The sequence below is a fragment of the Syngnathus typhle genome, linkage group LG2 (genome assembly GCF_033458585.1).
Source record: "Syngnathus typhle isolate RoL2023-S1 ecotype Sweden linkage group LG2, RoL_Styp_1.0, whole genome shotgun sequence".
In the NCBI taxonomy this organism is placed as follows: domain Eukaryota; kingdom Metazoa; phylum Chordata; class Actinopteri; order Syngnathiformes; family Syngnathidae; genus Syngnathus; species Syngnathus typhle.
This window is the reverse complement of record NC_083739.1, coordinates 14,133,502-14,158,543: the sequence shown is the minus strand read 5'-3', so window position 1 is coordinate 14,158,543 and position 25,042 is coordinate 14,133,502. Positions and strand designations below refer to the sequence as shown.

At 44.3% G+C, this 25,042-nt stretch overlaps 1 protein-coding gene across 3 annotated transcripts in view; it reads left to right on the top strand.

Annotated features, from left to right (window-relative positions):
- Positions 1–25,042, top strand: part of flna (filamin A, alpha (actin binding protein 280)) — a 32,394-nt gene that overhangs the window by 5,659 nt on the left and 1,693 nt on the right. The window contains exons 3-46 of one of the 3 annotated variants that reach the window (XM_061299631.1): positions 6,378–6,629; positions 7,210–7,307; positions 8,115–8,262; positions 8,372–8,490; positions 8,576–8,653; positions 9,122–9,284; positions 9,359–9,559; positions 11,262–11,399; positions 11,524–11,650; positions 11,756–11,892; positions 11,974–12,170; positions 12,257–12,370; positions 12,585–12,728; positions 12,819–12,942; positions 13,059–13,219; positions 13,329–13,419; positions 13,897–14,066; positions 14,907–15,024; positions 15,211–15,323; positions 15,404–15,553; positions 15,623–15,941; positions 16,230–16,403; positions 16,504–16,666; positions 16,749–16,909; positions 17,041–17,208; positions 17,334–17,457; positions 17,524–17,680; positions 17,749–17,938; positions 19,018–19,041; positions 19,444–19,691; positions 19,931–20,005; positions 20,688–20,787; positions 20,861–21,001; positions 21,083–21,211; positions 21,326–21,499; positions 21,585–21,746; positions 21,820–22,023; positions 22,096–22,248; positions 22,338–22,460; positions 22,606–22,872; positions 22,952–23,089; positions 23,285–23,400; positions 24,539–24,671; positions 24,783–24,959. In XM_061299631.1, the coding sequence (XP_061155615.1) occupies positions 6,378–6,629; positions 7,210–7,307; positions 8,115–8,262; positions 8,372–8,490; positions 8,576–8,653; positions 9,122–9,284; positions 9,359–9,559; positions 11,262–11,399; positions 11,524–11,650; positions 11,756–11,892; positions 11,974–12,170; positions 12,257–12,370; positions 12,585–12,728; positions 12,819–12,942; positions 13,059–13,219; positions 13,329–13,419; positions 13,897–14,066; positions 14,907–15,024; positions 15,211–15,323; positions 15,404–15,553; positions 15,623–15,941; positions 16,230–16,403; positions 16,504–16,666; positions 16,749–16,909; positions 17,041–17,208; positions 17,334–17,457; positions 17,524–17,680; positions 17,749–17,938; positions 19,018–19,041; positions 19,444–19,691; positions 19,931–20,005; positions 20,688–20,787; positions 20,861–21,001; positions 21,083–21,211; positions 21,326–21,499; positions 21,585–21,746; positions 21,820–22,023; positions 22,096–22,248; positions 22,338–22,460; positions 22,606–22,872; positions 22,952–23,089; positions 23,285–23,400; positions 24,539–24,671; positions 24,783–24,959 (6,663 nt within the window). The remainder of the gene's footprint in view (positions 1–6,377; positions 6,630–7,209; positions 7,308–8,114; positions 8,263–8,371; positions 8,491–8,575; positions 8,654–9,121; positions 9,285–9,358; positions 9,560–11,261; positions 11,400–11,523; positions 11,651–11,755; positions 11,893–11,973; positions 12,171–12,256; positions 12,371–12,584; positions 12,729–12,818; positions 12,943–13,058; positions 13,220–13,328; positions 13,420–13,896; positions 14,067–14,906; positions 15,025–15,210; positions 15,324–15,403; positions 15,554–15,622; positions 15,942–16,229; positions 16,404–16,503; positions 16,667–16,748; positions 16,910–17,040; positions 17,209–17,333; positions 17,458–17,523; positions 17,681–17,748; positions 17,939–19,017; positions 19,042–19,443; positions 19,692–19,930; positions 20,006–20,687; positions 20,788–20,860; positions 21,002–21,082; positions 21,212–21,325; positions 21,500–21,584; positions 21,747–21,819; positions 22,024–22,095; positions 22,249–22,337; positions 22,461–22,605; positions 22,873–22,951; positions 23,090–23,284; positions 23,401–24,538; positions 24,672–24,782; positions 24,960–25,042) is intronic. The other 2 variants (XM_061299649.1, XM_061299640.1) reach the window with 2 other exon arrangements.

Sequence of the window (25,042 nt, the reverse complement as noted above, 5' to 3'; positions counted from 1 at the left end):
AGGCCAAACTACAATAACAGATGGAAGTCCATTCCTACCCAGTTTTGCGGCAGTATATGAGCGCTAGAGCAAGGCAAGACAGCTAAAATGCTGCAATGCTTTAAATGTCCAAGTTAGGCTTGTGGTTCCTTTAAGTACATAATATCCCTGTAAAGATTTCTAATTTTTATGTCACAACTGCATGTACATTGGGGTATCCGGAGATATGTTTTTGACATGAAGGTATAGCTAACTAGCTAACCTAATGCTGTATTGGTAGAAATAGGCCAAACGGTAATTAGTAAAACTCATTAATGAAACCAATGCGAATGGTGTTGCTCAAGTTTTTATATGGTGGTGGTGGGGTGGTCTTTATTCCAGATGGCAAAGTGGGTGCCATTATAGCCACACCCAAAATATCAGGACAACTCAATGAGTACCTTTGCTGTTCTCAATCTTTGCAGATTTTCAGCATTAATCTTTAAACCGGTATATTCTCATATTTAGCTTTATCACGTTAATTTAGTCATTCTCCTAACGTGACTTTCTAATGACCGTGTGAAGGTGTGCCGTTATCCACCTGCGTCAAGTGATCTGGTGGAATGAATGAAATGCTTAGAAGATATGACATTCCTTTTATTTATAGAAATTAAGGAAGTGAATTGGTGCAGAATATATTTTTAAATCAAGAGCTAGAATGAAGTCACCCATCAAATGCCAATCACAGAGAACTTTAAACTGCTCTCAATACAGTTCATTTCTGAAGATGGTAGTAAGGCACATTAGGAATCTTGTGACAGCTGAAGACAAGTTAGACATTTTATATCATGTAATGCACATTTGGATAATTACAATTTCAATCAGACACAAGTGGCGTCTCCATAGAAATGTTTAGCACACTTTCGACTTTCAATGTGCTTGCAGAATTTTTCCAGATTGCAGCAGGTGAGACTGCAATCGGAGTCATAACTTTGGATTGTCTAATTATGCCATCTGCCATGCATATTAATTTTAAAGCACCATCGCAGTATCATATTTCCCTCACCATTAATTGCACACTTTGAATAAACAGGTCATTGGTTGGTCTTTCAGGGCGTGATGCCAGCTGACTCACTCTTATCCAGCTTCTCCTTTTTTTTGACTCTTCTAATCAAAAGATGAGAGAGCAAGCCCACTTTACTCTTTTACTTCCTTCTCTGTCTGCAGAAAATGGACACACCCTTCTAGCCACCCTCACCACAATTGAGCGCAAACTGCCATCAGAACATCGCGTAATGCTTGAGGTCTCTTTCTTTTCACCGCTGTCCTAGTTTTACTCGCAATGCGTCTTTTATAGCTTTTGTTTGCCATCTCCGGCGTGTTGGTCGCGTAACACGCGACAGATGAGTCTCTTGTACCAAACCACATACAAAAAATGTCTCGAGTGAATGCGGCGCCTGTATTTTCAAGGTAGAGCTGAATAAGTGTTTATTGATCAATGAAAGTCCATGTTTGGCTTTTCCGGCTCAATCTGTGATTGTTAGCACGTACTCCGCTGAAGCTCCAACTCACCAGCTACCACCTGCTTGAGACATCCCGAGTGCATATTCCAGCTGCGTCACCACACGCACGTTTGAGTAAGCTTAATCATTCCCACTTGGCATCATCATGCTTGTGTAAGGAAGGTAGTTTATGAAGTAACCCGTAACACCAATAGACTGTCTTGGCAGATTCGGTGGTTTCTTGTCAGCAGCATATTTCAGTTTTTAATTTAAAAAATGATCTTTTTTTATTTATACTTAAGCCCTTGGTTGCCCTGAACGATAATTGACGTGATTGGGTTTGCATGTTGGATGTAAACACAAGTGTGGTGTAACTGGTTGTCCTCTTTTCTATCGCCCCGAGCTGAGAAGGCAGGTTGAGACACAGGCACGTGTGGCAACAGCTGTTTCGTAATTCTGCTGACATGGAAACGAGAAAAAGTCAATGAAATTGAGTAGCTGGGTGCTGTCAGAGGTGGCCAGGGAGGTTGCAGTGAAAATGATCAATTATTTGATCAGATTGGGAAGTTCAAATGTTGCAGCAATGAAACAGCATGTAGATAAAAAGATTACTTTGAAAAGCATACATTGAGTAAAATGTCATTTAAATTTAAAAAAAAAAAAATCTGGTATAAAAGGAAGATTGATATCTTTATTTCGAACATCCAAAACAAAAAAAACATAACACTATTATTTGTGTTATTTAAAGATAAAATGCTAATTCGTATATGGATGCTAAGAGAGCTTCCGTTTGATCCTGTCTGTTTATTTACCGGCTTTTACAGTGTCTTGTATTTTAATGAAGGTAATTGTTGGTGCAATGGACTACTAGTATAGACATTCAATGGCTAGCTAGGCGTAAGACCAGAGAGGAATGCATTTGAGTTTTGCTATTCTCGTCCAAATGGATCACTTCCTGCCAGCTCCTTATCGTTGGCATAGCTTCCTGTTTGAAGGAGGACGGGACTGGTCAAGGGGGTTGTGCACATAAGTCGAATGCGCATTCTCGTTCCATTCACTGGCATGCAGCCTATTGCATTACTTCAGCGTCGGAAACACGCCCACACGCCCCGCTCCTCATCAAACCGATTCACAGAGAAATGTCTGCTCCATAATGGAATCCAATAGATGGAAAACAAGCGGGGTACAATTCTGGAAGTGCTTTTTGAGCTCATCAATGACTTACAAATGCAAACTTGTGTGCTTGCTCAGTGTTCCCAGCTGCCTCCATGAAAAACCACTTGATTGAAGCCACATGGTAGTTATTAAAGCCTCTCGTTCATCATTTTATGCATTGCCTCCTCATCACCTTTAGCTAGTCTGCTCTTGCAGCACCATCTTGCCTTTTGCCAATGTTTTCAACAAACTCGTTTGAGCGACGCACTTCCCTGCTTGTGCAAGATTGAACACCACCCCCCCCCCAAAAAAAAATCCCACACAGCACTTTCTCTACCTTTTCTTCTTGAGGTCTTCCACCCTCTGTCTCACTTCCCCCAATCTTCCCAAAGCCCTCCTCCCTCCTCTGTAACCAGAGCTCGTGGAATGGGAGGGCCGCCAAGATCCAGTTGCTTCTGCCCTTTTAAGGCTAAAAAACCAAGAGGAACTTTTTTTCCCCCCCCCAGTCACAGGGAGTGAAGCAAGGGAGAGAGGAGGCAGGCAGGCAAGCAGGGTGGGTGGGTGAGTGACTGAGTGAGTGGTAATGGCAGAAAGGAAAATGAGGAAGTGTAGTAGATCCACTGTGGCTTGTATAAGGGAGGGAGGCAAGTGGAGGAGGAAGGCAACGGCCTGAGAGCGGGTCAAACCGTCAGCCTGCTAAATGCATTCATGTCAAGTAAAACAAGCTCATGAGACCTTTTTTAAGATTAAATAGTATCATTAAAAAGCCAACATGAAGATGAAACACAAACTTGAGAAATTTGTTTGAGAGATTGCTTCTTTCTGAAAAATTCGACCCTGCCACTTTTTGGGGATATCTGGACGGCAAGATTTGACCTTCCATCCGTTCTCTGTACCGCTTTGTCAGTATAAAGCAAGACGTGAAACTTGCTGTTAATTTTTAGCCTATTGCACTAATGGCTAGGCGGTAATTAGGCAAATCTCAGGTCGATAAGTGTGATGAGCTGTGTGCATATTTACGTTATCAGAGAATGTGGAAATGTGACAACAGCTAAAAAGTTGACCCTTTTCCTGCTCTGTTTTCATTTGTAAGTTTAGGATGTAAGCAAACGATGAGAGATCAACCATGACTTGCCGTTGTCCTCCCAAGATGGGGCTATTTTTGACAATTGTGACAGTATCTCCAAAGCGACAGCTAATGTGCGCATGCGGTAAACGGACGACACACAAAACCCGTGTAATCATTTGAAGCCAAGTTAATGTGGTAAGCTCCTACCAGCGCATGCAGAAGAACTTTAAAAGTGTTTTTTTTTTTTTGGTTGCCCCCCCTACATACCCAGCTGTTTCCGGACTAGCCATTAAGAAAGAGTGGGTGAATTTACAACCAGCCCAAGTTATTGTTTGACTTTGATGCAAGACTGCACATAAGTTGTTTTGTTCCATTGGACACGATAATAATTTCCTTGCATGGAATCAAAATTACAACAAAATGCCAGTCTGGATTTGTATGAGTAACAGTCATAAAAAGCTTTTTAAAGTCCTGCTGATGCTCTCACTGTTCTTTCCCCGGTCTGCCTCCGCCACGCCCTCTTGATCTTTTGTGATGCTTAGAGCGGGGTCTGTAGGGTCAGAGGTTGCGATGATGTCATGGCTATGACACTCAACCGGGGGCTGATGGCTGTGGAAACGCGCCATGTAGTTGAGTCATGGGAGTTTTTTGTGGAGGGCAGTGTGATACGCACATGCATGAAGGGGGTATGAATCAGCAAAGGGTGATTATGTAGCAGTCTGTATCCGTATATGGGCTCCGTCTGAACTGGTGTGGTCTGACGGGAATGCCGGCACATTCCTAGCAAGTTTAGCGGAGAGAAAGGCATGCATCAAACTTAAGGCGGATTAATAAGTTTGAGCTGGAGAATGTTGACTGCTTCTTTATCAAGGAATAAAAAGTTGGATAACACTGGATATTCTATATATATATGAACAGTTTTGGTTTCACTTTGCCACTTATTTAAACACTTAACGATTAAATATACTGTCGCCCAAAACTAAACACTGATATTATCAATATTAGGTTGAATATTTTGTGTAGCTACCGTTCTTTTCTAGCACTAGCAGGTTCACGGGTTGCCGCTTGAAGACAACTCATGATGTCACAGAGCTGGAGAATTTTGGAGACTGAGGTTTGGAGACAAGCTCAGGGCTTTAAAGGGACATTTTACAGCTTGCTTACGTCACAGAAGTCGAGTTAGCTTGTGAAGGTGGGACGCACCCATCTTTTGCCTCATCGGCATTCTCGCTGCTTGTTCTGACGCGTGGTGCACTTGAATACAAAGCATCCGTCTCACATCTCTTACAAGCCGTCGTATCTTGTTTGTTTTAATCAAGTCTTCACCACTTTGTGCTCTTTCTATCCCATCACACTTCTCGGCTTTTCTGTGTCATCACCTCTTTTCTTTCGACTACGGCAGTGAGTTGACTTTGGGTTGCTATGGTGATCCACAAATGCAGAGTTCCCATGGTGAGGGGTTACTAAAGCAGGGACTTTTTTTTTTCTTTTTGTCTGACCTGCTCTAAATCATTGAGTGTATTTTTCCACTGCTATACCTGACCTCCTGTGACACATCATGGCACGGCACATTTAGAGTGGCATTTTAATATAGACAAAGACTTTATCATTTGGACTCATGTCGACAGTCCAGAACTTCCACAAGAGTTTATCAGAGCTTAAACACGCATGCTTATGTAGACTAGCTGTCTGATTGCCATCAGTTAGGAACACAGGCTCCGCCTTTTCCTCAAGCTTGAGAACACGCTCCCGATGGCCCTCATCTTGTGCAACATGTACGTACATGCTTGTGAGTGTTACAAGCTGAATGTGTTTACATGTGGTCGTTTGCCCAAGCTAGCGCATTTTCTCCTTTCTTGACTCGTGTCTGAACACATACTGTGGACGTGCGTCAAATGTTAGGGGCAATGGGGGCCATCGTCAAAAGCTTTGGAAGTGCGTTAGGGGAAATATTGTATTGTAATGCTAGTCATTGTAGATAAGCAATCTTTTATGCATTTTAAACCATGCAACTTGTTTGATATTCTCCAACCATTTGTTAATTTCTTTTCTAATGTAACTGTATATTGGGAATGGATACTTAAATGCTTGATCCCATGGGTTTTAAGCTCCCCATCATAATGATTTGTTTATAAAAGGTATGACTGTTACTAGGAGAGGAATCAGCCATTTAATTGCGGAGATGCTGATTAGTATTCAGTTTTTAGTAGTTTGTATGTGATGTGAGCTATGGGAACTTTGTGCAACACTATAAACACTTTTCATGCAGAACTCCTCCAGGGGTTATTCCACTCACCAAAACCACTGCGAGTTCAGAGCAGTCAGAGCTGGTACCATTCCTTGAAAATATTTAGAATATCACGTTAGCAACGTGATGAGTGGCACGCCATCTTTGGGGAATTTTCTGTGGTGGGGCGTTTGCATGAGAGCATCAAACGCATCAATATCCCCCATAAATAAATTCAGGTAAACCCCCAGTCATCGAAACCATTATCGAATTTATTCCATTTCAATTTATCGATTCTTAGTCTGGTGGACTTGAAGGGGGGGGGGGGGGGGAGTTCCAGCCTAACGGAGAATTTGGACTGTTTCTTTTCATTCAATCTACTAATTACAAGGTTAAATGAATATTTTTTATCGTTACTAGTTAAACACCCATTTTGATTTAAACATGACTCTCCTTTTCCCTCTAGACTCCAAAGCCATTGTTGATGGGAATCTGAAGCTGATCCTGGGTCTGATCTGGACCTTGATCCTGCACTACTCAATCTCCATGCCAATGTGGGATGAAGAGGAGGAGGCAGATGATGGCAGACAAAAGACCCCCAAGCAGAGGTTGTTGGGATGGATTCAGAACAAACTACCCGAGCTTCCCATCATCAACTTCAACCGTGACTGGCAGACTGGCCGGGCTCTGGGGGCCTTGGTTGATAGCTGTGCTCCAGGTGACTGCTGAAGGCCTGTATATTTTACTTTAAAAGTGTTTGACACTTCAGGTTTTTGAAGCAAAGAAGTTCAGAAGAAGATTCTAGGTCGGGTCAAGGAAAGTGAATTAAAGTCTTTAATGAGCTAAAGCGAAGTGGTGGGGGAGGATATTTTGTCATATCAGTAGAGTGAGTGGGAGGTGAATAAGGGGAGGATAATTTGATATAGAGAGATAAAACACATTTTGGATTTTTGGAATTTTTAGCATACCACCACACCCTGGAGTGGCAGAATAGCTTTTTGTTTCCCTGCAAAAAGACACCCAAACAACGACACTGCTAGTTAGGCAAATATTTGACACTGTGGAAAAGAAATGACTTTTGTTTGCCTCAATTGAAGCTATTAATATTTAGCTAATTCCTTGAAACATAAAAACATTTATTCTGTTGCACAAAGTCCTGACCCGAATAATTTTGATCGTCCTAGTTATCCTCGATTAAAATATTGTACGTTACTTTCCACATGTTTGTTTTTTGTTTTTTTCATCAGTACATTAGATGCAGATTTTAAAGACTTAATTCCCTTTGCTGCTCCTTTCAGGTCTGTGTCCTGACTGGGACCAGTGGGATCAGACTAAACCAGTGGACAACGCACGTGAGGCCATGCAGCAAGCTGATGACTGGCTGGGTATACCGCAGGTAAAGTGACAAATTTCCTCTACACTACACCGGCAATGTGTTTAAACTTACAAACTAAAATACGGCGTAATTCTTCCCAAGTGTTTCCTTCCACCTGTGGAATGTGAACAATAAAACAGACTCCTTTTCATTGATTTTGGCACTAGAGTTAGGCTTGTATGGCCACGTTTGTTGGTGAAGAAATGTCTGTTTTTGAAGCTTAACAAATCGTTTTGGATTGACTCTAAAAGCTTTGGTTAATTCATACCCACACTTGTTCTGTGAATGGTGGCATAGTAAGTTTGCCTTCATTGACTTCAAATCACAATTTAGTGACAAATATTTGACATTTGTGACTTTAATTGTATGAACCGGTTGTGTGGTTTCAACACCGTCAGTCTGCATTTTGTCCTCATTCTCCCTTTCGGGTTTATCTGAGCAGAACTTAGTGCAGTTTCAAAATGCATAATTGAGCGTCTCGGGTGCTGCAGTTGCATGTGTTGCATTGTGCTGACTGGCACGGAGTTGGCAGCTGGCACAGCATCGCGTGCTCACACTTGGATGTGTGGTCAATGCTGTTTCCGCCCACCGCTATGCTTCGGCTAAGAAGAGTCTTTGGTGTCAGTCTTTTTAGGGCTGTTTCAAAAACCGACAAAGGGCATGCGTGTTTCAGTGGGTGCATTCCTTTTTTTGTTGTAAATGTTAGTAGGTTGCAGGTACTTTATAACCAAGTACAGATTTAGTAAAGCTTTCCATGTGGGCTGTGCAATCATCGCCTCACTGTTTTAATTCATGGTGAAATTTTCTCTCTTTATTTTAATCCCCAAGGTCATAACTCCTGAGGAAATCGTTGACCCCAATGTGGATGAGCATTCCGTCATGACTTACCTGTCCCAGTTCCCGAAGGCTAAACTCAAGCCTGGCGCGCCACTACGACCCAAACTCAACCCCAAGAAAGCCCGTGCTTATGGACCAGGTAGACACACACACACACACGCACAATACAGAAGCCCTACTAAACACGCCCGCACACTCATTCCCAAAACACACCTCAAGCTAACAAAGACTGCCTCTTCTCTTTGCAGGCATTGAGCCAATTGGCAATGTTGTGACGAAGAAAGCGGTCTTCACTGTGGAGACCATCAGTGCAGGAATGGGAGAAGTACTTGTTTTTGTCGAGGACCCCGCAGGACACAGAGAGGAGGTTAATAGAGGCTTGGTGTAAATAATCACATGGCATCGCTTGGTTTTGTTATGCATTTTAAAATTCTATTTACTTCTACATCCAGGCCAAAGTGACAGCCAACAATGATAAGAATCGCACCTACTCTGTCTTCTATATCCCAAAAGTCACAGGCATGCACAAGGTAAGCTATGGATTGTCATTGGAAGACAGTCAAGTGTGGGAAGTGCCAATAATTTAATTATTCACTTTGCTTAAAAAGTTGCTTCTCTTTCACCCTCCCAAACATGCTCAAATGAGGGTACTATCAAATATTTTTAGAATCGATTAGTCTATCAAATATTCCATCGATTAATCTAATACATTGATAAAATTTGATTTGCTTGAACATTTATTACAATTTTTTTTCTATGTTTGCAAATATCATATTTTAATGAAACCCAAAATATAATGACTGCTTGCAATCAGAGGATCCGGACAATTTTAAGTCAAACAATGGTTCTAAGTAATTTGAAACAATCTAAACAAATACATTTTATAGTTGATTTGCTGTCAATCAGTCCCGACCCAAGAACTTTAATGTTACCCAGAGTTCATTATTTCATCTGTATATTTTCTTTATAACTTGCTAATTTTCTCTGACAATTTGTAGGTGACAGTGTTATTTGCAGGCCAACACATCTCCAAGAGTCCCTTTGAGGTTGAGATTGGCATGGCTCAGGGAGACTCCAGCAAAGCCACTGCCCAGGGACCTGGCTTGGAGCCCATGGGCAACATTGCAAACAAGAGCACCTACTTTGATATCTACACAGCGGGTAATTGCACAACATGGCCCAAGTATCTCTTTTCCACCTTGGTTTGCCTTCCTCATGTCCCTCCCTTTGCACAGGTGCTGGTGTTGGCGAGGTGGAGGTTGTGATCATGGACCCTGCAGGAAAAAAGAACACTGTAACTTGCAATATAGAGGACAAGGGCAACAGTAGTTACCGCTGCACCTACAAACCAACCCAGGAGGGCCAACACACCATCTATGTCACCTTTGCGGGTGGTCCGATCAGCAAGAGCCCCTTCACGGTGAACATTGGTGAAGGTAAGATCACTCAAGAGAATTGTTGGCATTAACAGTCCCACAAGCTGTCAGTTACTGAAACATCTTTAAGAGTTTTCTGTGTTTTTAATGCTTTGCTGTCTCCTCCTGCCTCTGTGCTGGATCGTTCGTCCCTGGCCTCTTCTGATAGAGGCCCGGTGGCATGTGATAGAGGCCCGGTGGCATCTGTCTACTCTCAGGAGCTGCCTCTTCCTTCTGCTGTTATTTCCTGTTTCCTGGGATCTCTATTGGGTACCCAAATGTGTCGGTGTCTTTGCTTTTGTGTTGTATCGCTGTCTCTCTAAGTGGCATACTTTAAACCCATCTTAGTAAGGACCTTTTTTTTTTTTTGTGAGGGAAATTCATTCTCAAAAGATGCCTTCAAACAATAGTTTGTTTTTGCTTTTGGTGAAAGTGATATCGAGTGTTAAATCACTTAATTATGCCATAAATGGGTTATACCACCAAATGTCCTCACTAAGATGGTGATGTGCAGTTTTCAATAATAAAATGCATGCTTGCTTGCATGCGTGAAGGTTTAAGTCTGCCCATGGAGTTGAGAAAATTGCATGTCTGGTCGTGCTTCAATCTGTGGACTTGACATCTGCCTATAAGGTCCTTCAGTTTGTAACAGAGTAGAGAAGAATCCCACACCTCCATGAGGAAAGACTCTTCTCCCTTGCATGCTGCTTCGCAACAGTCATTTTGTCTTGTCGACAGTAGCCCTTGCTTTATTAAACCGTTTGAATCCTATTTGTTCCAGCTCAGTAACAGTCTGTCAGCACATTACATAACGACATTAGTCACTGTTGTGTGCGCTCCAGCCCCAAATCCCTTTCAAGCGCTTATTTCGACTCGCACTGCATATTTGACAGATTGCTGGATTAATAAAAGGTTTCTGTCTATCATGAATAATACTCTGAAATAGCATTATCATTTATATATTGGTTAGAAATTGTTCCGAATGGTAAGGGGAAGCGAGCATGTTCATTTCGTGCGGAAAGAAAAGGAAGTGTAATTGACTGCTATCTTTCTTTTTTTTTTTTCTTTTTTTTTTTTTAAGAACCGTTTTATCTTTTCCACTGCCATATAAGCCAGTTTCTTATCTTGTGGTGTTTTCCCTTGGCCCTGGAAAGCCATCCCAGATGACAGGCATTATATTGCATATTAACAGGGCAGTTGATGGATGCTGTTTAGAGCATTAAATGATGGAGCTTGAACACTTTTGCAAGGCACCATTGTCAACCAAAATAATTTTGCACTTTTTGAATATAAAGCAAGAGCATAATTATATTCTCCAAGGTATCCAGAGCACGACAACAGAGCAAGCTAAGATAAAATCTCAGTCTACCACCAACAAGTATTTACTCCTTCAAATGCCCACTCATTGTCTACGTTAGATCAACAAATTTGAAAGGATATGTGACACAAGATGGCCACAGTAGCGTGAAGGCAAGATTGGTAGGTACACGGTTCTTAATGGTTGTAGGGTAGCCAGCAAACCCTAATTTACACAAGTCTGTCTGGTACAAGATTGCCATTTGCTGGTCCTCAAAGTTTTAGCCACGCAAGAACCCGACTGCAGTAGACTGGAAAGGTTAAATGTCATGAGTACAATACATGTGCTTTCTTGACCTAGTTTGTCATCACAGATGGTTCAAACGCAGAGAGCCATCTCTTAGTGAGTGTGTTTTTCTTTCAACAGCATGCAACCCCAGCCTCTGCAAAGCCAAGGGTCGTGGTCTGCAGCCTAAGGGCTTAAGAGTCAAGGAGACGGCAGATTTTAAAGTTTACACCAGAGGAGCTGGCACTGGAGAGCTTAAAGTCACCATCAAGGGTCCCAGTGAGTTTTTCTATCAGTTTTTAATACTGCTGGGTTTCCACCATGATATCTTTTGTGTATTATTCTGTTGGTAGTTTATTAAAAAAAATAAAAAAAAAACTGGAAGATGTTTTCTTGTTTACAGAGGGACTTGAGGAACCGTGCAAGAGGAATGATTTGGGAGATGGTGTGTATGGGTTTGAATATTACCCCACTGCAACCGGCACTTACACCATCACCATCACTTGGGGAGGACAGCATATCCCTCGCAGGTACATGCTTGGACACACCAAAATGACCAACAACAAATGGAACATTTTCACCATGTGCCCAATTTTCTTTTTAAACACATACCTGTGCATATTGTCTCTTTTCAGTCCCATCGAGGTCAAGATTGGTTCTGAGGCTGGCCAGCAGAAGGTGAGGGCCTGGGGTCCCGGCCTTGAGGGCGGCGTGATAGGCAAATCTGCCGACTTTGTCGTGGAGGCTGTCGGAGACAATGTTGGCACTTTGGGTATGTTTTTTGTGCGTCTTGAAATGCTCATTACCGCTTACCTTCGGGTTGCTTTGCTTAAACTTTGAATGCTCTCTTCAGGTTTCTCTGTGGAGGGTCCATCTCAGGCCAAGATTGAATGTGACGACAAGGGCGATGGTTCGTGTGACGTGCGCTACTGGCCTACAGAGCCTGGCGAGTATGCAGTACATGTGCTCTGCAACAGTGAGGACATTCAGCATTCTCCCTTCATGGCTGAGATTGTCAACCCACCTGGCAAAGACTTCTATCCTGACAAGGTGAGCAATAACTTGGGGGACACAACACATGTAACGGTGGCCTCCCCCCCCCCCTCTACAAATGGAAGTTTTTTTTTTTTCTTCAGGTTAAAGCACATGGCCCTGGTCTTCAGAGCAGTGGGTTGGCTGTTGGCAAGCCCACTGAGTTTACGGTAGATGCCAAGCAAGGTGGAAAAGCGCCGCTGAAGATTGTTGCTCAGGTAATGTTGTCGTATAGGAATGTAAATTTCTGTTGAGTTAAGCCCAGTGTGAAAAGTCTGGGGACCATTCTTAAAGTTGTTACTAGGCTTCCATTCCCTGCTCTTGTTCCTTTTTGGGCAATAGCGCACTAAGCTAGGTGGAGATGATCTCATTTTAAATGTAAATTTTGCTGATGCATAGCCTATTACACACGAGTTTGCCTCCACTCTGCAGGATGGGGAAGGCACCCCCGTGGAAGTCCAGGTTAAAGACAATGGGAACGGCACATACGCTTGTTCTTACACACCCCGCAAACCTTTAAAACACACGGTCATGGTCTCCTGGGGGGGAGTCAACATTCCCGACAGCCCCTTTAGGGTATGTATGCTCTGACGGTTGCGCAATGTTTTGCAGTCCCCGCCCCGAAAAATGACATTTTTACATTGAATGGTCTCTTTTGAACTTCAGATGAACGTTGGGGCAGGCTGCCACCCAAACAAGGTGAAGGTATCTGGACCCGGAGTGGCCAAGACTGGTCTGAAAGCCTTTGAGCCAACATATTTTACAGTTGACTGCGCTGAGGCTGGTCAAGGTAACAATGGGATAGTTTACTAGCTCTTCAATGTTATCCCGGTGTATTAGTAGTTCAGCAAACAGATGCGCTGTTTGCAGCTACTATCATGATTTGACTTTTTCTGTTGTCCAAAGGTGACATCAGCATTGGAATCAAGTGCGCCCCTGGCATTGTGGGCAACGCAGAAGCCGACATCGACTTTGATATCATTAGGAACGATAACGATACGTTCACGGTCAAATACACGCCACCTGGGGCGGGCAGCTACACCATCATGGTTCTGTTTGCTGACCAAGTGAGTTGTATTCCCTCGTGAGGTTTTCATTCTGTCATGGAAAGGGCATTGGTACTTTTTGTATGTGAGAAGTTGTCAAGACTATCTTCCCGTCATATGTACTATTCAGGCTATTCCAATGACACCCATCAGAATCAAGGTGGATCCTGCTCATGATGCCAGTAAAGTGAAGGCAGAAGGCCCAGGACTCAGCCGCAGTGGTAAGGCTACCATTGTATTCAGATTTTCTCTTGCGGTATTTTTTATTGTCATTTTCAAACTATATTGATGTTCACCCTTTCTGCATTAGTTGTAAAAAACAATGCTTTGCAAATTGATCAAACCACCATTTTTCAGTAACTATCCAGCATCATTCAGTGTTTTGAGGTTTCACTTTCAAGGATCGCTTGCGGTTTTACCAATAGTAGTGGGAAAATGACTAACACTAAACTCCAAATTTGACCTTAGGTCTGAAATTGTTCAAGCATATTTCTCAACAACTAAAACAATTTTTATGTTCAGGGATGCAAATAATTTTGTGAAATATTTTATAAGTCATGGCTAACAACTATTCTGGGATTTTTAGAATACAGTATGTTTTTAAAAACCTTCTACTGACTAGTGGTATGGTTGAGCAATTGCGTACATTTTATGACGTCTTCAGTTCTCCACAATCAATGTTCTCTTGCCCTTTCTAGGTGTTGAATTGAACAAGCCCACTCATTTCACTGTGACCACAAAAGGAGCCGGAAAAGCCAACCTGGACTGCAACTTTGTCGGCCCCATCAAAGCAGAGGCAGTCAAGGACTTTGAAATCATTAACAACCACGACAATACCCACACTGTGAAATACACTCCTGTGCAGCAGGTAAGATGTTAACCGCATCTCCCCAGCGGTTTAAAGCTCTTAGAGTGTCTCTTAAATAATAACAGGACACATGATTGATTGATCCCAGACTTGTTCGACTTACAATACTGGTTGAATTTTGGAGGGGTGGGCTGTGTCTTGCATATGAGCCACAGCTTAGCTTTGTTTTGTGCTAAGACAAGAACACTTTACTACCCTGATTATAGACAGGGTGGCGTCTGAGAAAATGAATGTGAACTATCTAGCATGAATTGCATTTTCACTTGTGGAAGCAGCACTTCATCTGTGCATGTCCTGCATGCAGCAGACGCATTTTCGAATGCAATACTTATCTTAGCCAAAGCTCATCAGTTTGTATGTTGATCATGTGTGTTTTCTTAATCCACAAGTGTACTTTTTTTTTTTTTTTTCTCCAGCTTACTTGTCCCAATTACTCACAGCGCTATTTCTTCCAAGCCTAACATCTTCACCCTCGTTTGTGACATCAACTTCCCTCATGTCTTCCCCTCACTACGTCAATTAACCTTTTTCCTGGCAGTTCCATCCTAATCGTGCTTCTACCAATAACTCGCTCTCCTGAACATGTCCAACGCATGGAGGTCTGGTCTCAAGCATGTAACCTTGGCTGTGTGTCTGCTGATGAGCTTATTTCCAAACCTGTCATCCCTGGTCATTTCTAAAAAGCATCTCCTTTCCACGCTCGTCACTGGTGTGGACTGTGACCCTCATTGAAAGTCCTCCCCTCTCGTTTTCTCACCAACACGATGGAGTTATTTTGCAAAACCTTGTGATTGGTATTGACGCGGACCAGCTTGAATCTCAATTCCTTCCTGACATCAGGGTCCTCTGGGGCTTGCTGTGACCTATGGTGGAGATCATATACCCAAGAGCCCCTTTAATGTTGCGGTGGCGCCCTCACTGGATCTCAGCAAGATCAACGTTACGGGACTGGGGGACAGTACGTGCTTATCAGTCCTGTTCTGAACCATAGTAACAAATCAATGTTTTCTACCTGTCATACCAAACTGCTTTTCAAGCACTTTGAAAACTATATGCATGCTGCATCCTGATCAACTTGCCTAGCCCCCGCCCCCCCAACGTAAATGTCTTTTCAACGCCACGTTACTGTGCTTGTTTATTGTAGAGATGTCTGTAGGCAAGGACCAGGAGGTGACTGTGAAGTCAAAGGGTGCTGGAGGTCAGGGCAAAGTGGCGGCCAAAGTGACAGCACCATCCGGCAAGCCTGTTGCTAGCAAGGTGGGGTCCGTTGTTGCATCTATATTGATTTTGTTTTAAACACACCTTGCCGCATGTATTGATTTCTTAAATGATCTCAGGTGGAGCCTGGGTTGAGTCCAGAAACCAGTCAGGTCAAGTTCATTCCAAGGGAAGCGGGGCCATACCAGGTTGAACTGACTTACGATGGAGTGCAGATCCCTGGATCACCTTTCACGCCCATAGCTTATCCTGCCACAGACCCTTCTAAGGTAATTCTGACTGACTATGTGCACAGTTTCATGGACCAGAATCATAGAAATATTTTTATCTCCTCTCAGGTGCGCTGTTCAGGCCCAGGCTTGGAGCGTGCCAAGGTTGGGGAAACGGGAGAGTTCATTGTGGACTGTACCAACGCCGGCCCAGCTGAACTGACCATAGAGATAATTTCCGACAGTGGTACAGAGGCCGAAGTTCATATCCAGGATAACGGGGACGGCACGTACACTATCACCTACATTCCACTCTATCCTGGCTCGTACACTCTGACCATCCGCTACGGTGGCCAGGATGTGCCGAACTTCCCAGCTCGGCTCACGGTGGAGCCGGCCGTTGATGCCAGCGGAGTCCGTGTGTTTGGGCCAGGAGTGGAAGGCAAAGGTGAGACAAGTTGCGTCATTATTTGAGGTTGAGGTGAAATTACTTGACAAGGAATAAATCATGGTTTCTTTTAGAACTCTTACAGCGCCGACTACTGACATCATAGTTGTACGTTCAGAAGCAAGATGTAGCTCTTGATGAAGTGGAGCTCACAAATTAGTCACAGACAAGCATTGGTTACAGTGACGTTGTCAACATTTAAAACAAAATTATCTTCAGTGGGCTATCGGGGCATTGCGTCATTTGAGCCTGTTGAAACTCCCACCAAATTTGTTGTTTTTGTTTCAGGCATTTTTCGCGAAGCCACCACCGATTTCACAGTTGATGCTCGTGCTCTGACACTGTCTGGAGGCGACCACATCAAAACTCTGATTAGCAACCCATCGGGCAGCCGTACTGATAGCATGATCACAGACCTTGGAGATGGGATTTATAACGTCGAGTACACTCCCTATGAGGAAGGTTCGTAGAAACGTTTCATCTTAGTTAAAAAAAAGTAAAAAGAAAAAGTTGTGCCATTACAGAAACACGGGCTTCAAGATGTTCCTTGTGATTACTTTAGGTCCACACAGTGTAGAGGTTTCCTATGATGGTACGCCAGTGCCAAAAAGCCCATTCCGTGTTGCCGTCACTGAAGGTTGTGATCCGGCCAGAGTACGCGTGCATGGCCCAGGCCTGAAAAGCGGCACTACCAACAAGCCCAACAAGTTCACAGTGGAGACACGGTAAATGGGACTTTAATTGAAAGACAGTTTCACTGCTTAAGGACGTGAGAGCTCAACTGTTGTGTATACAACTTATTTACAGGGGAGCAGGCACTGGCGGTCTTGGCTTGGCAATGGAAGGTCCATCGGAGGCCAAAATGTCCTGCACTGATAACAAGGATGGCAGTTGCAGTGTTGAGTATATCCCCTACGAGCCGGGCACTTATAACCTCAATGTAACCTATGGAGGACAACCCATCAAAGGTATTCAAGTCGCTGCTTTGCCGTGCTCTGTCAGTTGTCATTCATCCGCCCACCATTGTTTAACGTACACAACTCAGTAGCGTCAGAGGAATGTTGGGCAAAATCCTTCTTGAAATGGAATGTTTTTGCAGGCAGTCCTTTCTCAGTGCCAGTCGTTGACACAGTGGACAGTTCTAAGGTGAAATGCCAAGGTCCAGGTCTTGGTGGCAATGTCAGGGCCAATATTCCACAGGCCTTTACAGTGGATGCTACCAAAGCTGGAGTGGCCCCGCTGCAGATTCGTGTGCAGGGACCCAAAGGTGTGTGACTGTTGTCATTGAATTGCAATGCTTGTTTTGTAATAATAGGCGCAATATTAAAAAGAAAACTGTCTAATAACTTAGCCCCTTTGCTCACATTGAAAATGTTTGCTTATGCACACTAGGTGTGGTGGAGCCGGCTGAAATTGTGGATAATGGTGACCAAACTCACACGGTTAACTATGTTCCCACTCGAGAGGGTCCGTATTCCATTAACGTCTTGTATGGTGATGAGGAAATCCCGCGCAGGTACCACACGTGCAAAATGTAATCATAGCGGTTTTCTATGAGACTAACTATATTTACCGTTTTCAGCCCTTATAAGGTCAAGGTGCTTCCTACCCACGACGCCAGTAAAGTGCGAGCTAGTGGGCCGGGTCTGAACACCACAGGGGTGCCCGCCTCTCTGCCTGTGGAGTTTACCATTGATGCCAAAGATGCAGGGGAAGGACTGCTGGCAGTGCAAATCACTGTAAGTGTAATGGCACGCAGAAAATGTAGTTGGAAACTGGAATCACCGTTGAATAATTTTATGTGCAGGACCCAGAAGGAAAGCCAAAGAAGGCCAACATCCGCGATAACCACGACGGAACATACTTGGTGTCTTACGTTCCGGACATGACCGGCAGATATACCATCTTGATCAAGTACGGAGGAGACGAGATCCCGTATTCACCTTATCGCATTCGGGCTCTACCCACAGGAGATGCCAGCAAATGCACAGTCACAGGTATGCGATGAGCAGCCCCCATAGTTTTGCTCTTGAACCTGCTGGTATGGGCATGCCGGAAACCTTCCTCAGATTAAGGCCTTCCAGCTCATTTGAAAAGCGGACAAGGACTTAAACGTGACCGTGAGTTGACAAACGAGCAAGTCCAACAATCTGCAGTTCACAGTGACATGGAATTAAAACCAGCTATTCAGGCCGTAGACTGGTTGGATTGAGATTTCTTGGCTGCTGTCAAGTGGTAGAAACAGTATGGGCGATTGTCCTACATGCGATTATTGATAGTTGTTTGATAGGCAAATTCTTCTTGACCCATCACAATTTTGGGACCTGTTCTCAAAACTGTTCCCACTGTGTGTTATTATTATTATTATTATTATCATTATCATCATTTAGTCAATCAATTCATGTTCCTAGTTTGGAGTTCAAATCTTTTGTCCTGTTTTTCCTTTCAGTCACAATTATTGTTCATATTTGCATGCTCCCCACCACTCATTAGCCATTTCTAAATACTTTATAAGTACTGTTTTTGTTTATCAAAGGCTAAAGAGCATGTGATCACATCAATTAGTAGTTTCCGGTGTGAAAGAAGCTGCCTTGGACCATGGATCCCTGCGACCCAGTATTTTCATCACTGGGTGACATTAATGGGAGCAGAGCCATAGTTGTTGACACAGTATTTTCATCACTGGATGACATTAATGGGAGCAGAGCCATAGTTGTTGGTTTTAAACTCTGGAGGTTTGAATTATGGGACAGTTTGGCCCGTGCTAAACTTGAGCCGATAAACATGGCTGGTTCCCAGCAGGTTTTGTTAACTGCAATTCTGTTACTGCTTCTATTTTATTTAGACAACTTTTCATGCATTTATTTTGTTTCTATTGCTGTTACACTCCTCCTTGGCTCATTTCCTGCCACACACACACACACGCACACACACACACACACTGCCACTGTTTAGTTTCTCATTTGGATTTTTAGAGCACACATTTGCCTCCAATCACCGCCACCCCTACCTGACAATCTTGTGTGTGTCACTTTTGTCTTTTGCACATCCTGCTTGTCACCGTTCCCACTATCAGTCTCAATCGGAGGTCACGGTTTAGGTAAGCCCAAGGAGCAACTTTGTATTGTAGACGAACTCATGACTTTTCGCATGGAAACACTTCAAACCTGGGCTCTAATTCTCTTCTTTTACACCTTCTACTCCCCCCTCTTATCTTTTACTGTCCATATATTTCAGCATTTCATGTGTGCAATTTGCTCACGTGCTCATTTGGATACCCTAATACTAACTTGAAACAAGTTAAGGTCGGCATGCTGAATGACGGGCTAATCAAGCTTCCAGTTCTTTATAGAAATATTAGAAATGTTGGGAAAATTATTTCTGGATTTAACATGACTAGATTTCATCTTTAACTATTCTCTTGGTGGTGAAATATGCATGCTAAATGACTACGGTGAGAGCGCCTTGGTATCGTGAACGTGACAGTTTCCCAATCCACCAGGTGCCGGGGTTGGTCCAACCATTCAGATTGGTGAACAGACGGTCATCACTGTGGACGCCAAGGCAGCCGGCAAAGGCAAAGTGACGTGCACCGTGTGCACGCCCGAGGGAGCCGAGCTAGACGTAGACGTTGTGGAAAACGAGGACGGCACTTTTGACATCTTTTACACGGCGCCACAGCCCGGCGAGTATGTCATCTGCGTCCGTTTTGGAGGAGAGCACATTCCAAACAGCCCCTTCCAAGTCACGGTGAGTACTTTTATTATATTTATGTCATCGTTGAAATTACCATATTCATAGATTCCTGTAACTTATTTGAGGGACAAGGAAAAGATGGGATCACTTCAAGAACATCTTTGAGGGATGTCCCCCTTGGTGTTAGTCTCTCCCCACAGAAATATAATCACTGGATCCCCGTGGTGTCACATTGTTTTACTTCCCTACAACCCCTTCTATTTGTTTTCCACCCAACCTCTCACCCCCACCAGGCATTGGAGGGAGCTCCATCAGACCAGCTCATGCAGCAGTGCCAACTGCCCCAGTACTACGCTCAACAGCCCTGGGTACCAAAATACTTTGTCCCAACCTTTTTCAGCATTTTTCAACAATTGAGTCCTCCTTTTTATCTCCATCGTCCCTTGTCCTACTTCCTTTCTCTGCTCTGCACCATCAAACATATCCGGCGTCAGTGTGTGCTGTGTCATTTCAGGGGTCTCACCTCTGACAGGCCTGCCTTTCTCCTTTTCCGCCATGTTCCTCCATTTCATTAACAGGGCTCCTAACATGGACAATGCAACAGAGTTGCTCAGTAACAAAGAGACACTGGTCAACACTTCCATGTTTATACTGAGTTTCTAAAGTCATTAATTGATACGGTCAAGCAATTGGCCTGGAGCTAAATATCAACAGTACGGTATCTGTTGCCCAGTGCTCTTTGACAACTTACTGAAGGGACGAATTATCTGCGTTGACAGTCTTCCATGTGGACCGGTCTTCTGAGTCATTTGGTGCTTAACTGTCCTTTTTACCTTCCAATGTTTGGTACTCATCTCATTCTCAGTTTCTGTTGGCCTCATCATCATCATAGCAATGATCAACACTGTTGATCATTTCATCGCAAATGTTTCATTCCATTTGTTTGCTTGTATTTTTTTTTGCTCGGTCGTAGACAGACCAAGACAAAGTGTAAAATGTCCACAACATCTTCATACACTGAGTATTAGACCTTTGCTCTCTGTCTCACAGGCAACCGACAGACCATTGGGAATGAATGGTCTCGACGTGACAGGGCTCAGGCCATTTGACTTGGTCATCCCGTTCACCATTCAGAAAGGAGAGATCACGGGTAGGAAAAGCAATCGCAAGGCTGACCTCTTTTTGGGAGTGTTGCTTGAATCTCATTGTGGTCTCAACTCAAGGTGAGGTCCGAATGCCATCGGGCAAGGTTGCCAAGCCCGACATCACGGACAATAAGGACGGAACTGTTACTGTCAAGTATGCGCCAATTGAGGCTGGGCTGCACGAGATGGACATTAAATATGACGGCATTCACATCCCTGGTATGACTTTTGTTTGGAGACATTGCATAACGTTGCCTTCATGAGAGCCTTGTTCTCTAATGTCTTCATTGACTTTCATAGGAAGTCCCCTGCAGTTTTATGTGGATTACATGAACAGCGGTAATGTCAGTGCCTATGGTCCTGGTCTAATCCATGGGACCGTCAACAAGCCTGCAGTCTTCACAGTCAACACTAAAGATGCAGGCGAAGGTATGTGGGGCTCATGAGAGGCATGGGAAGAATGTACAACATCCATTCCGTTCTCCTCTCCAGATCCAAACCATCCGGGTCTTTTTTTTCCTCATTTACTCTTTGTTTCTGTAGGTGGTCTGTCTCTGGCTATTGAGGGCCCATCCAAAGCGGACATCAGCTGCGTGGACAACCAGGATGGGACGTGCAGTGTGTCCTATCTGCCAGTTCTGCCAGGAGACTATAGTATCCTGGTCAAGTACAACGACAAGCATATACCTGGCAGCCCCTTTTCAGCAAAGATTACTGGTAGATCCTGAAATACTGCAGGGTCAAAGTCAAGTAGGTTGTACTTTGCAAGGGTGTGACACCACTGTCCTGTTCTCATTTCCAGGTGATGACTCAATGAGGATGTCCCATCTGAAAGTGGGATCAGCGGCTGAGATTCCGCTGGACATTGGCGATTTCGACCTGAGCCAACTGGCCGCCTCGCTCACCACACCCTCGGGTCGTGAGGAACCCTGCCTGCTCAAGATGCTGCGAAATGGCCATGTTGGTGGGTAGAACAGATGCTGCACGTTTGTGAGCTTAGAAGCTCGTCAATCTCATCATTGTTGTCTCTGTTACAGGGATTTCGTTTGTTCCAAAGGAGATTGGAGAACATTTGGTCAACATCAAGAAAAATGGTCGCCACATTCCGAGCAGCCCCATTTCTGTTATGATTAACCAGTCTGAGATCGCAGACGCCAGCCGTGTTCGTGTTAGCGGCATGGGGCTGAGTGAAGCCAGGACCTTTGAGCCTGCGGAATTCATCATCGACACCCGTGATGCAGGTACAAGCTGAAGAACTTTAAAATTAGCAGAGAAAATACTTCGAGCCTCCATCACGCATTTGGTCTGTTCAGGCTATGGTGGCCTGGGCCTGTCCATCGAAGGACCAAGTAAAGTAGACATCAACACAGAGGACCAAGAAGATGGCACATGTAAGGTCACGTACTGCCCCACTGAACCTGGGAATTACATAATCAACATCAAGTTTGCTGACCAACATGTTCCAGGTGAGAGGCAGTAGCAAGACGGACCTTAACATTAACAGTGCTCTTAAAAAGTGCTGACTTTGGCCAATTTGATGTGATTGCGTTTCCAGGTAGTGCCTTCACTGTCAAGGTTACAGGTGAGGGCAGGATGAAAGAGAGCATCACTAGGAAGAAGAGAGCAGCGTCTGTGGCTAATGTTGGTAGCCAGTGTGACCTCAGCCTCAAGATCCCAGGTGGGCAAGAGATTATTTGGCGCACCACATTCCTTACCTTACGTGCATGTATTTAATTGGTGACCAATATTTCAAAACGTGCTCATTCTGTCACGGCGTCACTGGTTTTAAATGTTTGAAACACCCCACCCGCTTGTTTCTTTAGAGATCAGCATAGCAGACATGTCTGCTCAGGTGACCAGCCCCTCTGGTCAGGTTCACCAGGCCGAAATTATGGAGGGAGAGAACAACACGTACTGCATCCGCTTCGTGCCCACCGAGACGGGTGTGCACACTGTGTGCGTGAAATACAATGGGGTGCACGTGCCCGGCAGCCCCTTCCAGTTCACTGTCGGCCCCCTCGGAGAGGGAGGGGCACATAAGGTCCGTGCCGGTGGGCCAGGCCTGGAGAGAGCGGAGGCTGGAGTGCCAGGTTGGTGTGGTTGTTTTGTAGACTGCTATTACGAGAGTTTCTGCAAAGTCAACCAAGCTTGGTTCTTTTGCGTGTGAAGCTGAATTTAGTATCTGGACGAGGGAGGCTGGAGCTGGTGGGCTCAGTATTGCTGTGGAAGGGCCGAGCAAGGCTGAAATCGCCTTTGAGGATCGCAAGGATGGCTCTAGTGGAGTGTCTTACATTGTGCAGGAACCAGGTGAGACAAGAGATGCAAGTGTTGCTGCATGTTCACACCGAATCAGTCTCCACTGTAGAGGGGGGAATTGAATTTGCAGTAAACAGTTAAAACCAATTTCAAGTCCTGAGAGGCTAAACTTGTCACCTGTGGAATAGACCTCAATGGATTGCCTTTGTATTGTAATCCTTTTTTTTGGTGTGTGTGTGTGTGTAGGAGACTATGAAGTGTCCATCCGTTTCAACGACGAGCACATCCCTGACAGTCCCTTCATCGTACCAGTGGCCTCGCCCTCAGATGACGCCCGACGCCTCACTGTTGCCAGCCTTCAGGTGAGGCTCTGAGACACGCACACATGTCCATGTGCAAGCACACGCCAGGCCGCAGCGCACTGCCCAAAATGCATCCGCTTGGAAAGTGACCTCACGGAATCTACCACTCTACTAACGATCCGGAGTGTGTAGAAGGGGAAAATGCAATAATGCACAGCTAGAATAAAATGACTCGTTGCTAAGCAGAAGTTGTGGATAAAGTAGAGCTTGTTAGATTTAGTGATGAAACTGTGACAGTTGTGTTAGAGGGGTTCTGGCCACTCATCAGCTGCTGCATTGTTGGGCAGTGCCAAGGCACCACTGGCGCAAGAAAGGACTGTGTGTGTTTCTCGTGCCTCATTCTAAAGGCTCCCAACAGCCTACCTCCTCAAAATGGAATTACGGGGCGCTAAAGGGTTAAAGAGGGTTTGAAATAGGCTGTCTCCCCCTCCCCATGCCCTTTTTCCTTTTCCTTTCGCACATGCGGTACATTATCGATAGTAGATCGCATTTCATGACTATGACGTGGAAGAGATTAACGCCGTCGACAATTAACCACAGAAAGTTCTCGTTTATGGCAGGTGTAAAAACACAATTCAGATTTCTGACTTCTTGCAGCATAATTTTCCTTTGACGCATGCTCACCCGAGGTTATTTGACCAAGGACCATCACTTTTTGTGGGCGCAACATTAGATCTAAAGTACTTTTTATTCAATTTGTTTCTAGTGAACTTGACCCGAGGACCTGAAATGAATTGAGCTGAGACCAGATTAGCTTCACTTGATTTCAGAGGGGTATAAGTGTGACTGACACACTTATGCACTAAATTATTGGTTGGGTTAGTCCGGGTAGCTGAAAATCATATAAACGCCATCACTTAGGCACCCACACGCAATACTTTTTTTCTTCCCTTTCACTTTGTGTTCAATCCTGCGTGCTTGTACTATACAGCCTCTTCTTTAACCTTCTTAGCGACCTCCAGGTAAGGTTAAAAACCAACAAAAAAAATTGGCGTGTATAAATGCGTCACAAAGAAGTCTTGGTGTATGTAAATGGGTAATTTTCATCTAACCTGATGTGACACTCTTTTATTGTCCATGTAGCGTATGTACAATGCAGAGCAACATGGATGAGTGTTGAGTGTGTTCTGTCGAGCAGGAGTCTGGCTTGAAGGTGAACCAGCCGGCATCGTTCGCAGTCAGTCTGAATGGAGCAAAGGGTGTGATTGATGCAAAGGTTCACAGCCCATCAGGAACTCTGGAGGAGTGTTGTGTTACGGAGATTGACCAAGGTAATCGCAAAAAGGCTGTTTGAACTCATTTTAGTAACTTCTGAGATGTTTTGATATTGTGGAGAATTTTGGTATCCACGCCTTCATTAAGCCTGGTTCCATCTTTTCTAGACAAGTATGCAGTCCGCTTCATCCCTCGAGAGAACGGCCTGTATTTAATTGACGTGAAGTTCAACGGAAGTCACATCCCTGGTAGTCCATTTAAGATCCGGGTTGGAGAAACTGGTCAGGCCGGAGACCCTGGGATGGTGTCTGCATATGGACTGGGCTTAGAAAGAGGCAGCACAGGTAACTTGTTGCGTGGCCTCGTGTGGGAGAAAACTGTCAGATAGAGAAATTCTTTACGCCGATCCTCTGTTATTCTTGCTACA